Source organism: Sebastes fasciatus, chromosome 5, assembly GCF_043250625.1.
Source record: "Sebastes fasciatus isolate fSebFas1 chromosome 5, fSebFas1.pri, whole genome shotgun sequence".
Classification (NCBI taxonomy): domain Eukaryota; kingdom Metazoa; phylum Chordata; class Actinopteri; order Perciformes; family Sebastidae; genus Sebastes; species Sebastes fasciatus.
The window spans coordinates 11,328,490-11,342,507 of record NC_133799.1 but is presented as its reverse complement, the minus strand read 5'-3'; the positions used below and the strand labels follow the sequence as shown (position 1 = coordinate 11,342,507).

Genomic DNA, 14,018 nt, shown 5'->3' with positions numbered 1-14,018 from the left:
CGTGAGATCATCAAAGCAGTCCCTGACATCTGTGACACTCTTTCCTACAGTAAGACATGCAGTAGAATACAAGCACACACATAAACACACAAAGAGTACAGCGTTTGTATTTAAACATGATTCCTGTTCATCTGTCCAGATTGCCAAGATTTTCTAGCGCGCTGTATGGACAAGAGCCCAGAGGCCCGACCCACCCTGGAGACTCTTAAGCACCACCCCTGGCTCGTGTGATCTGTGGTCCTGAGGGATCCAGTCTGATGTGATACAGATTGGACCTCTCGGACCACGGATGGATCCCTGAAGACCACGGAAGGACCCCGCAAGACCATGGAAGGACCCCTCAGGATCACGGAAGGACCTCGTCCAGGGTTAACGCTGCTGTAGTCCCCATATGTGGCTCCCATTGCACTCTCTCTTGAAGCAGTAGAAATCAGACCGAGAGGCTGGTGGCGTCGATCTCTTGTAGGGATGTGACGGGGAGGAAAATTTCTTGTGACAACATGGGTGTTACCGATTACACCGGAGATTTTACAGGAAAAGATGACGGTCATTATGTGTAGCCGCTTACTATGATCTTTACCTTCAGGTGGCTGAGTGACTAGCCTCTCCGGTAGAACTTTTGCTGCGAAGCCGCTGGGGCGACCCGGCGCTGCTCCGCCGCGCACACCAGCTGCGACCGCTCCGTCCTCCTCTTAGCATTGGGTTTAAATCTGAAATTTAAACCGCGTTTGCTTTCCTATGCCATCTCTCGGTCTTTCAACTCTCTCCCGTCCCGTGTGTGTGAAATCTGACTCCTGCTACTCTGTGCTGAGAATCTGTATGGAGCAGATGCATCGGTCGTCCGACTATCTATTGACAACCTGCAGCTGCAGGTGTGGGTGGCGGGTATGTAATGTAATGTGCCCGACCACCGTGTAACACTGGTAAAACGGACTACCGCGACAAGCCATAGTGATTATAGGCCTACGTTCATGCTTCAAACACCCAGCTGTCCGTGGAGAGGGGATCTCTCTTTGAATTGCCTTTTCCGAGGTTTCTTGCCGAGTTTTTCCTCGTTTTCTTAGAGAGCTGGAGCTGGATTGAGAGTGCACGGGATAATGTAGAGCGAGCCGGTCGCTCGCTCTACATTATCCCGCTTATTACACGGCTACTTCACTAATTTGAGACAAAAATGGTCCTCCAGAGTCCGACATCAGAACTGCGTCCATAGCAAAGGTCTGCTATGAAGAAATAACAGACCGTAGCCGTGTAATAATGGGGTTTTATTTTATACATGGGGCTACAAATAAAAATTACTTGAAGTGAATTCAAAATGTCTACAGGGTGGAGGTGCAGTGGTGATCACTGTCACCTCACAGAAAGAAGGCTTGATAAATAAATAATGCCTCATTCCTCATAACAACTTCTTGACACAATGATTTATTTGTACTATTACATCTTAATGTTTTTGAAGAAAGGGTTGCTGTACTGGATTGCATGAAATTGTCCATGTGTTCATGATAAATTGCAGTTAAGATCAGCGGGACTAGCTCCCAACATTCAGTATTTGGATGGATGTGCAGTGACTTTGATGTTTGAACTACAGGCGGTGTTTGTACAACTTTTTATTTCTTAACAATCACTGTTTGAAAAAATAATAATTTGCCACCAACACGATAATATTACTAAGTCTGTTTGAGTTTGATTAGCTTTTTGTATTTCAGTTTTGCTCGGTCTGAGATTATGTTTAAGCTAACGGTTAGCGTTGGCGATAAGCTAGCTCTCACTGCTACAAACAGCCAAATGGCAAATTAGCAACAGCTAATTCCTGTCACACGTAGCCAGACCTAAAAGTGAGAAACACCATGAAATGCCCTTTAACTACACACCCAAATGTCGCACCATTTGTTCATCAGAGACTCCTAACTGGTCTCATGAACAATCTTAGCGATAGGAGTCACGGTTTCTGTCGTAGAAGCACTTTTATGACATGTACATCTCTGGTTAACTCCTATTATAAACTGCTTCATTGAGGGTGCATAGCATGGCAACGTTTGATTGCTGCTAGACAGCTGATTCACATTAGCCATTCAGAGCAGGCTGACTAACACACACACGCATTTTAATTATGTAACTCTTATCAGCGAATAGGCCTACAGTTATAGGAGGAGCGAAGCTCTCTTTCCACTGTTCCAACAATCACAAACTCTGGTTTTGGTCAAAATAAACCCTTAATTCATAGCATCAAAAGATAGATATTCAGTTTGTTCAGTTCAGTTCAGTTTTTTACCCCAGGAGTGACTCATCTCATCAAACAAATCGATAGAGGATCTCTGTTCACTTTGTTCAGTTCACTTATTTCGAGAGGAGTGAGTGAATATATACAGCCTGTCTGTCCCCAGAGGGAAAAATAAGTCCAAAAGCCCTTGTCCTATCATCCCCCTTCTTATAACCTCACTATGGGCCTCAGACCCCCCCCCAGCACCAGGCACACTGGTCAAAATTTCTTGCGAACATTTTCTAGTTACACTAATACTATAACAGATTGCAAACCTACATATAACAAAGATAAATGATTATGGCACAACATATTGTCATCACCATTCAGCCAAATATATAAAGTCAAGACTCAGAATCAGAGAAAGAATTTATGTAACAGAAGTGCATTACAGTATTAGGTAGATAAAGTACTTCCGCTGTTATTAAGTATGTACAATTGTAGTATCCATCAGATGTAGCTGTAGTTTCCCGTCATTTTGGTTTTGCCCTCCAAGACATTCTCTGCCATTCTCAAGGGCTTGGACGCTCTGTGGGATTTCAACTTGACACTCGAGGGCTTGGGGCCTCTTGGGGATTTAAACACAACACCCTTCTTGACGACATCAGCAGATCCTACATGCTCTGTTCATCCAAAAGAGAGAAAAACAAATTAGTATTTCCCAGATATGGTACATCATCCTGACTTTATCCTACAGATATCACAGATTCACAACACTATGGCTTCGTCTGGAATTGCATACTATGCACTGCATATTCTCTAAGTGTACTATCTTTTCAGACGCACTGAGCAGTAATTTACATCGTCACTTCCTGAGAGCCTCCTTGCTGGTTGGAGATGTGTAACTATGGTAACCCGTGCCAACCTCACGTGACCAAATCCACGGTTTGCGAGAATCAAAGTCTGAATTAATTTAAAATATTACAATATTACAAAGTGAAATCTTATTCTTACAGTTAAATTGAAGCGTTATTGACGTTACAGAGCTGTCCGTCAACGTCCATTATGAACGTTGTCACTACCGCAGTGCATTGTGGGATATTTATGCCACCGTAGTGTCCAATGTTGCATACTGTAATATTTCACCGGAAATAGTATGCAATTCGTGTACTACTGGTTTCATACTGAGGTTTGGGACATACTAAAATATCTCACATACTGTTTAGTGTACTAAATAGCATGTTAGTATGGGATTTCGGACGCAACCTATGACAAAAGTTACATGTTGTTTTATTAAAAGCTTATTTAGTGATATGTGTAGTCTGATCTTCGGTAGGGTTTGGGGGATGGTGTTGTTTGATTTGCTGGGTTGTAACTGTTGGACGGAGAGGCCATGATTCCCACCTGATACCCGGATACAATCTTCCTTGTGTCTTTCCCATGCTCTCAGTTTGCAGGTCTTGGAGCAGTAGAAGACCTTTTTGCAGCGTTTACACGGAGTCAGGTTCATGGACACAGAGCGACCGCAGTGATAGCAGAACTTAAACGCTGGTTTCCTATGAAAAGATTCAGAGTATGAAACAGGCTCCTGAAAGATTTGTGTTTTGTTATTTTGCCCCTGAACTCTCGGACTAAAATTTGATTCTAAGTTGGACAAAGTACAAGTTAAAAAAATATAAGGGACAATATGAGCATGAATGTGTGTGTATAATGTACCTGTTTGAGGAAATGGCACCTGTGCTGTCGGTACCTGTTACATAAATACAGTACACACACTATGATTTATAGCCATACTCAAAATCATATTTTTTTACTTTCAAAAAGACATAACTACATTGTACTGACTAGTGAGGTGTTGTTCTTTCTCTAATCTCTCTCTCTTTCTCTCTCTCTGGCAAACATCACGTCTTAGCAGATCTTCCATCATTCTCAGCAGCTTGGACCGTGCTTTGAATATTTCCCTCTCCCGCATGTTCAGAGCGTGGAAGGGAGTTTTGGCAATACGCAAGTCCTAGATAGCAACATATAACATACAGACAGCATTTCAGATGAAATTATGCAGAAAAGAACTCCTGAATTTTAATTTTAAAAGATGCAAGGCATTTATGAGGGGGACAAAATATTAGAAACACCTGTCAATGTAATACAGTCCAGTACAACTTTACCACTAACTACAGCTTCAAAAAGAACCGCAGAGTTGAATCAACAACTCCCTGACGCGGTCTCCTCAAAACCTAATCCTTATAATGGTTACAAAAATAAGATTTATTGTATTTGACTGAATTCAACCGAAATGCGTACAGTAGTTGTGTGTTACCTGGTTGAAGGAGTAGTGTGCATAGTCGACTGCGGTTCCCATAACGTCACCCACCGTAACTGGCATCAAGATGTCGGCACCAGCCTTAGCTAACATGTCCAACTACATCAAAGACACACACACACACACATACACACAATTCAACCATATACCTTTAAATGCCTCAACATAGAGATTGTTTTTTTCTCAAAGATCCAAGTACAAACCACTTAAAAACATATTTCTGTGTGTACTATTTCGAAAACTGTAAAACTGAGGGATACATCCATTTCAATAATGTTTTTTGAGCTAAATTAAATGCAACTCATTTGAAGCCATCAAGAACACAGCTAACTGTTGTTTTGGTATGTAACATATTAAAAAAAAAGCTTTTGGGTGATTTTTGGATCTGGGAGTTTCCCCATTCTCAGAGAAAAATCATCTTTGCACAGCTGTATCCAGACAAAAACAACTGTGTACAAAAACGAGCAGAGATGAGAAAAAAATAAACATTGTCAACCCGGTGAACTTATTACGCAGCTTCATTTTGGCAATTTATAAATGCCTGACAAATGTAGTACCAACAGTGAGCTGCTAAATAAATTGACTATGTGCTGAAAGCCTGTAAGAGCTAATTTTAATGTTTCATGTCTAAAAGAAGGTTTCATGGAATTATATTTCTCTCTACTGTATGCCTTTAGGGTGGATATCAATCTGTCAAACATTTTCATCTACATATGTATTTGTCTGTGAATGTGTGCTTGTGTGTGTACCAGCTTAATTCTGCTGCCACCCAAATGGTAGTTGATGTTGGCGAGGGCACAGAGGGCGCTGCCCACCCTGCGGCCCAGGGGGATGCTGGGATCTGCACCTCCCTTCAACAGCTCCTCCACTGCCTGGGCAGTTAAAAGGAACAGGTTCAGGACAAAGAGAGGTTTTGAAGGCATGTACAGTATATGTCTACGTGTGAGTCTGTGTGTGTGGTCTACCAGGTCATTTCCACTTGCTATAGCCAGAGAGAGGGGTGAGTGTCCACTCCAGAGGAGGTCTGTGCTGGCTCCGTGGGAGAGCAGGAGGGCGACCACCTTGCTGGCATTCTGGAAAAGAAAAAATACATGAAAAAATAAACATTGGTCCATTTAATGGAACATAATGAAGTTTTATAACTAAGTTCAGGAACAAAGACCACGCCTCAATCACATCCCATTTCTGCACAAAAGTATTTAAGCACAACGGATCTGTTCACTTCCCCTTGACTCAGGTTTCACATCCCTCCTCCCAAACCCTTTATCTTTTCTCTCTCCTTCTTTCTCTCTCGCTTGAATACAGGAACCATTAGGGACTCTGTAAAAATCAGTGCTCGTGAAGAGACGGCTTCCTCACTCAGAGTCTCGACTCCCTGCTTCCCACTGCCTCCAGCTGACACCGGTCCAACATTGCTCTCCTCAATCTATTCTTCCACGACCCTGATTCCTCTCCTCATCCCTTCATCCATCACCCCTCTTTCCTTCATACCTCCATCCCTCTACCCACAACCCTTCATCCCTCTCCCATCATTCCTTCGTCCCCTCATCCCTTCATCCTCCTTCCAGACCGTTAATCCATCCCTCCTAAATCATCATTGCTCCCCTCCATCTTCAATATGTAATAAACTATTCTAAACCCATGTTGTTATTGGCGTGGTCTTTGGTAGTGAAATATTATTGTGAGCAAACCTCGTGCTATTTGTGATTTTACGTCTTGCAATAAATATCCTGCAGTTGTTAACTTTTTCAAGAGGTAACAGCCATTCAAAGTTTTGCATTTTTCCAGAAACACTGAAAGTCATACAGTTCAAAGTAAAATAAACTTACTATACTCAAAACAACAAATTGTTTGAGCTCTTCATGTATTCTTGTGTGTAACATGTATCCTTTGTCATTCTGGGACACTGAGTAAACATACTCAACATGATCAGCTATCATGTCTGCAACATGCTACAGATTTGACAGTCAATAGCATCATGTGTCATCAGTGATGGTGTGTATAGGTGCGTGTATGTACTGACCAGGTAGTCACACTCTCTCTGGCAGGCCACGTGCAGGGCCGTACGGCCTCCTTCTTTGAGATGTGGGTTCTCATTGGTTTTCAGTGGTTCCTGGGCCTTCATGGAAATCTGTAAAAAAAACTCAGATTGAAACTCTTTTCTTACCAGTTCAGCTATAACCTTAACAATCACTACTAAATATTTTGGCTTAAAGGACAAAAACACACCTTATCTGGTTCATAGATCTCATCCTGGTCGCATGCCTGAGCGTCTGGGTTAGTGATAGCGTGGAGCAGCAACTCTGTGATTCTGGGGCCTTCTGGACCTGGCAGTGCTGCAGCTACATGCAGGGGATACAGACCTTTCCTCTACAGAAAGGACGAGAGGATGAGGGGAATTTGATGGTTTATGGATATGATGGATGAAGGTTTATGAGTAGCAGGGAGGGGTGCAAGATAGAGGCTCTTATTTTTTGTTTTTCTGTGTTTACGGATTTTTGTTTGTTTGAGTTTGTTTGCTCTGTGGCTCAACTAACGTGCATTGTGTGACGTTACTAAGAAAGTTCCATAAGTAAAAAATTATAATTTTCTACCTTGGGTGAAAGGGGAATGTCAGTGCGAGCTCCACACAGCAGCAGCCTCCTGACGGCCTCAGTGTCCGCTGCCATAATGGCTAAAAAGAGGACAGGCATGGGGACCCTGGATGCGTTGGGGTCGGCTCCCCGTTCCAATAACAGCTTTATGGTGTTCAAACGAACGCGGTGTCTGGTCAGACGGACACACACAACACATAATCAGTGTAATCAGAACAGAACAAACAGCACAAGAAACGAGAGAACAGAGGAGAAACAGAACTGACTTAATTTTCATGACAGCCATTTTGCGTACAGTCTCCTGTGTGTCAGAGTGCTGAGGGATCCCGGTGCGACTCAGCGCCTCTGCTGAGCGCTGCATCGCTTCCTCTGTGACCTGGATGTCATAGCTGCTGACGGAGCGGGCGGAGTCAAAGCCTGGTTTTTGGGTCAGCTCTTTGTCTTCTTTGCCCTGCTGCAGACAGAGAGTTGAGTAGACAACAGTGGGTTCAAACAACTTATCAAACCAATTATAGAATGAGATCTCTGTGCTTCATACCTGAACTCCTCCTGCCGCCTTTGCTCGACTTTCCCTCCACTTCACGCTGCCCAGCGCAATGTGACCATCCAACACCTGAATGTAACACTCCACAGCAGGCACGTCCTCACTTCCTCTCTCCTTTATATCCTCTTCAGGATTATCCCTTACTCTCTTCTCCAAATCTTCCTCCATATCCTCTTGTCTTGACCCCATTTCTCTCCTCTCACCAAGCTCATCATCTTCCTCTCCGTTCGTAGATTCTCTCTTCCCTTTTACCTCACTTTCTCCATTTTCCCACGTTTCATCACATCTGCTCTCTATCTCTCTTTCCTCCCCTCTGCTCTCATCCTCCCTGCTGCTCCTTTCTTCTCCTCTCTCTCTAACCTTGCTGTGCTCAGTGTCTGCAGGGGTCTCACGTTCATTCACGCCAGGCCAGCGCTCAGTGATGAGCTCACTGTTATTAGACACGTAACTGCTGTGATGTAAGATGTGCTCCGTTCTGAAAATACCAAAACAAATAGGGAACTTGAATGAATACATCAGCTTAGTTTAGAGACATAACTGGTCAACGGGTGGTAAAAGGGTTCTGTTATTGCTCTGAGGTCTGTTTTTAAACCTGGGTGTGTCTGTAGTGAAGTCCCCTTGGCTGATCTGGAGACTGTTTTGCGATGCAGATGGAGACCTCAAACCCTGATGACACATTGCAGTGCAAGCTGTTTCAATTCAATTGTCTGTACAAAACACCGATTCATGTGATGTGAACTACAGATTTAGAGGTGAAGAGGAAACAGAAAAGCTACATTAGGTAGAATCTTACTTGAGTTTCGGTGGGCGTCTCAGCCAAAGTGGTGTGCAGAGACTGAAAAGGGTAGTAGAGGACATGACACACAGCCAGGGCAGACATGCCTTCACAGTTCAACTTGTCAATTTCTGCACCCATATCCAATAACAGCTGGATTACATCGTTATGGCAGTTTACCTGAAACAAGAAACAAAATAAAACAGTCAGAGAGACAAACATGAGACTAAAACCAAAGACTAAACATTTGAATTTTTTTATCTAAAACCTGGATTGGATAACAATCAAAGAGCAAATGACTGAATAACTGAATCAACAAACAATGGGCAAAAAAAATAATAATAATGTGTTACTGTGGCAGCGATCAGTGCAGTGTTTCTCTGTGAATCGGCTATATCGGGGTGGACCAATCCGGTCTTGAGGATCTCTGACACGGCCTGCAGTTCCCCTCGGGAGGCATGCTGGATCAACAACTCTGAACTGACTTCCAAAGGCCCTTTAGGACCAAAACTTTCCCCGTTCAGTGAGAGAACAGCTGCCACGTCCCAGTCTACATTTTCAGCCTGTAGTCTGAGACATACACACACAGACAAATACACGCATATTAGTACACATGTTTTGGTACTAATACTCAATACTTTTTTGATGTATGTCTGACCTGTGTTTGTTTATGTGAGCCTGCATGCGGGCCTGTAAGGGCAGGGTGGAGAGTGGGTCTCGCTCATAGCCTCGGTGCGGATAAGCGTCTGGCTCCCACAGCTCGCCATTGAAGTGTTGATCCAGCACTCTTCTTCGGCCAGGGGGCAGCGGCAAGTGGTCACCATCTGTTGAGTAACTCTCTATGCCTGGGGGAAGGATAAATGTCTCATCTAACAGCAGATCTCTGTCCGTATCCACCTGAGGAGGATAGGGGGATGAATTGATCTATTTAGAGTTAAGTCACAAAGCTCATATACATACAGTAGATACTTGTGCATTATAGCTGTACTTTACCTCAGAGTCTGTCCTGGCTTCTGTATGTGGACCATTAGTGGGAGGCTGGCAAGGAGAAGAGAGGAGCAGAGAGGTCAATTAAGAATGTTTTGCAAATGTATTTATGCATGAAGAAAGTCACTAACAATTTAGGTTCTACTTCCTGGTACAACAATGTTTTGCTTATGCACTGTTGTCCATCATGAGGGGCTTGGAAATAAATCAGTAGAGCTAAAAACAACAACAACAACAACAACAACAACAAATACAATGATTCAGAGATGGTTTGGGACAATCTGGTTAGAAGAGAAGTTTTACATATCAGATCCTTCATCATATTTCACTGAGGTACAGAATTTTGTTCAGTGGTGTGATGCCAACCACCTAATTTTAAATGTAAAGAAAACTGAGGAAATGGTGCTGGACCCGAGGTCAGTGGGGGATCATATTCCAGTAGTCCTCCATAAGGAAAATATCAACCTGGTTAGCTCCTACATGTATCTTGGTGTACACCTAGATAACCATGTTTAGCTGGAAAGCCCATGTTGATAATTTGTGTTCTTGTTTACAGCAAAGACTGTATTTTTTACGCAGTCTCAGGGTATATGAGGTGGATCATAGCATCATGTTTTTATTTTACCTGCTGCTATGAAGGTTATGTTATAGTTATACTATCCAGTCAATATATGTTCTTAGGCAAGCGCAGAGAGTGTTGTCGGACACATCTCACATTCTCCACTCTGAGTATGAGCTCTTACCATTTGGCGGACGATACAGATACCACAAATGCAAACTTAACCGTTTTAAGATCTAGTTTGTGCCCAGTTTGATCAAAATTAAAAAAAAAAAAATAATGTTTCTTGAGGCTGAGGGTTGTGCAATAGCGTCATTGTATTCTTATTTTTTATCTTTTATTTATTCTGTTTTTATATACATCTTGTGCAATATGAGTAATGTACAATATATGTTGTTTGTGGTTTACATTGTTTGTGTTTCTCTGTTTACATGTGGATTGTTGTTTGTTTCTATTTATTGATGCTGCTGTGGAGGCAGCTGATGGTGTGCAGCACTGAGTTCAAAACAAATTTCCCCAAGGGGACAATGAAGTGTATCGTATCGTATTGCATCGTATCGCATCGCATCGCATCGCATCGCATCGCATCGCATCGCATCGCATCGCATCGCATCGCATCGCATCGCATCGCTTCGCATCGCATCGCATCGCATCGCATCGCATCGCATCGCATCGCATCGCATCGCATCGCATCGCATCGCATCTTCTAGGCTGGTTCAAACATTGCTGAGGCTGGGATCTAAACAATGTTTTAAAAACAATAAGACAAGATCATTTTAAACCAGATATATGTATGAAAATGAAGACGTTTTAGCGTGACATATCTATTCACGTGTGGGTGAGACAATGGTCAGCATGTACCTGAGTCAGGGAATCTGTGATGGCAGCTGGGTCCATGAAGGCAGCATATTCAGGGTAGTTCTTCAGGCGAAAGCCCTCTTTTACAGACGTACAGAGCCTTAGCAGGCGCTCCCTGAGCCACAGACCCACATCCTGACGCCCGTCTGGATAAGTAACCACACCTGGACCAAACCTCTGGTCAGAGTGGTACAAACCCTGAGAGGAGGGGAGAGAGGTTCAATGCTATTTACTGATATTTATAAACTAAAAAAAAACTATCCAAATGCCTATCATCCATCCATTTTACCTGAAAGGTGGATCCATCAGGGAACAGTTGTTGTCCGTATCCTTCCTTTCTGTTGAGGTAAAACTTGCCAGTGAACTTGTGGCCTGTGGGCCAGCTGTACAGTCCATCCCCATGCCTGTAGTCTTTGTAGAAAGAGCCCTCATAGAACTACACAAAGGAGCAGACAGGGAAGTAAAATAGTGACTTAAACTTCAGGAAAAACTGGCAGGAGACATTTAAAAAATGAGATTTCGGACATTCACATCTGTGGCAACTGGTGTAAATTTTTCTAGCTAGGGCTGTGCCACATCCAATCAATTTCAGCAAACATCCCGGTATGATTTAATACAAAAAAGTGAAGGTATCAAAAACATGTTATTACTTTGCAGGTAAAATAATCAACAATTATTTTATTCCAAAAGGAGTAGTAAAGAATGCTTAGAAAAATACAACAGTATAACATATACTCAGTGGTGGTACTGTACTTAAGTACAATTTTGAGGTACTTTACTTGAGTATTTCCATGTTCTGATACTTTCTACTTCTACTCCACTACATCTCAGAGGGAAATATTGTACTTTTTACTCCACTACATTGATTTAATAACTTTAGTTACTTTACAGATTCAGATTATTAACACAAAATATAATCAACAAATAAATGATGTATTATTATAGATTAAACTACCCAGAAGTATATAAAGTCATTAAAGGTAGCTCCACCTTAACCAGCTGCAACATCAGAGTGATGAACAATAATCCAATAATGTACATTATTCTGCATAATGTCTACTTTTATGTTTGGTACTCTAAGTACACTGCACTTTTAATTAAGAAGGATTTTGAATGCAGGACTCTTACTTGTAACAGATTATTTCTACATTGTAGTATTTCTGCTTTTACTGAAGTACAAGATCTGAGTACTTTCACCATTGCATGTACTATAATACAATAATACACATGTAACACAATACTAATGTAATGTAATAATTATATAATATAACATGTAATAGAAATGTTTACTTAATGTGATGCCCCTATTGACCTTGCTTTGTTATGGTATGTTGAGTGTGAATCACACTCAACATACCATAACAGAACAAACAGAACAGAACAACCCTGACATTATTGACTATTTTTGTAAAATGATAGCTAATGAAATGAACTGAGCTTTTGTCATATTAATGTCACATTACCTCTCCATTTCTCCAGGTGTACCTCCCTTTGCCGTGTTTGAACCCATTCACAAAGTCTCCCTCATATCTGGACAAGTCGCGCCACTCCTGAACACCGAGCCCTTCTCGTCTCCCTTCCCGGCTTTGAGCTCCTCTGAGGCGGCCGCTCTGTCGCCCTGTCCCCGGCTCTAGCTCCGGAGCTCCTCCGAGCCCTCTCGGGGCTGCAGCAACACCTCTGCAGGTCGACAGCATTTTAACCGGCGGTGCTTGACGTTATTATTAACCTCTTTGAATATAATTCACCGGATTCCATTTGAGCGCAACAACAGGTAAGAGTTGATGTTACAGGAGTGTAAACTTTAAGGCTTTTAGGAGGAAACTTTAGCAGTCAAGAAGTCAGATTTGAGTCTGCAGACTTTTCTGTGAGCGTCGGTTGTCACGGCAACAGCAGAATCCTCTGAGGGTGGTAGTGGAGGAGGTGCTCACGCATGCGCAGACGCAAGAGAAAGAGAAAAAAGTTAATTAAAGCAATTAAAGCAACAATTGAAGCACCATAGACTGTATGGAAGACCACAAGAGTCAAGGAAATAGTAATAAAGCATTTAATTGATTTATAGCTAATTGTACAACAGAAATATGCATTAATACATTTGTTTACAAATGTATTTATTAATCTATGAATAAATGGACAACAAATAGAGTCAAATTTGTTGAGCCAAATTAAAATGACAACACAAATGAACCATATGCAATTGAGATCCCTGAGAGAAACAAGGACGCAAGACAAAGTGAAAAAAGTTAAAAACACTAATAAACTATTAAAATATTTTTTTTAGCACAATTACAAAAGCTTAAACTCCTTGTCCGCCAATTAAAGCAACAATTGAAGCACCATAGACTGTATGGAAGACCACAAGAGTCAAGGAGATCGTAATAAAGCATAAAGCATTTGAATGAATGAATGAATGAATGACTTTATTTCGAACATAAAAATAAATAAAAAAAGATACAAAATAATAACAAACAAAACAAGAGTAATAGTGTCCTAAAAGGAGTAGGTAGAAGTAAAACTTATATTTTCCTACCCCTTTCTCACTTCTCCTCTATTAACTGATACATCATAGAATGATAATATATAATATAATGTAATATAATATAATATATAAACTATCCCAGATTTATTTACATCCCAAATTAAATATATGAACAGCATTCCAAGTTTATTTACAACCCACATATCCATCTGGAGTTAAAAAGTAGATATAAACCAACCCTTAACGCAACCCTTATCACAACTCTTCCTCAACCATATACCTCCCAAAAATATCTTTTTTGTATAGCTTCTTAAATTGATTTATATTTGTGCTCCGCTTCAAACCATCACCTAACCCATTCCACAAATTCACACCACAGATTGATTAATATTAAATTGTACAACAAAAATATGCATTAATAAAAAATTTTTACAAATCAATTTATTAATCTATGAATAAATGGACAACAAATAGAGTCACATTTGTTGAGCCAAATTAAAATGACGACACAAATTAACCATATGCAATTGAGATCCCTGACAGAAACAAGGACACAAGACAAAGCGAAAAAAAGCTAAAAACACTTTTTTAGTCTCAGTAATACTATTTTTTTTAGCACAATTACTAAAGCTTTAACTCCTCCTTGTCCGCCAATTAAAGCAACAATTGAAGCACCATCGACTGTATGGAAGACCACAAGAGTCAAGG

At 41.4% G+C, this 14,018-nt stretch overlaps 1 protein-coding gene across 2 annotated transcripts; it reads right to left on the bottom strand.

Moving 5' to 3' along the window:
- Positions 1-2,608: 2,608 nt before the first annotated feature.
- Positions 2,609-12,723, bottom strand: ankmy1 (ankyrin repeat and MYND domain containing 1). 2 transcript variants are annotated; one of them, XM_074635060.1, is made up of 20 exons: positions 12,298-12,723; positions 11,124-11,270; positions 10,838-11,032; positions 9,424-9,468; positions 9,089-9,327; positions 8,784-9,000; positions 8,449-8,610; positions 8,248-8,321; positions 7,650-8,130; positions 7,378-7,562; positions 7,112-7,283; positions 6,747-6,887; positions 6,541-6,648; positions 5,483-5,590; positions 5,267-5,389; positions 4,515-4,616; positions 4,043-4,208; positions 3,914-3,947; positions 3,602-3,753; positions 2,609-2,880 (listed from the first exon to the last, which is right to left on the bottom strand). In XM_074635060.1, exons 1-20 carry the CDS (start codon positions 12,526-12,528, stop codon positions 2,708-2,710), a joined length of 3,255 nt encoding a protein of 1,084 aa, XP_074491161.1. In that variant the 5' UTR covers positions 12,529-12,723; the 3' UTR covers positions 2,609-2,707. The 2 variants fall into 2 exon arrangements, with proteins under 2 accessions (XP_074491161.1, XP_074491160.1); XM_074635059.1 differs by having other exon boundaries at positions 7,378-7,565; positions 12,298-12,722.
- Positions 12,724-14,018: the final 1,295 nt, after the last annotated feature.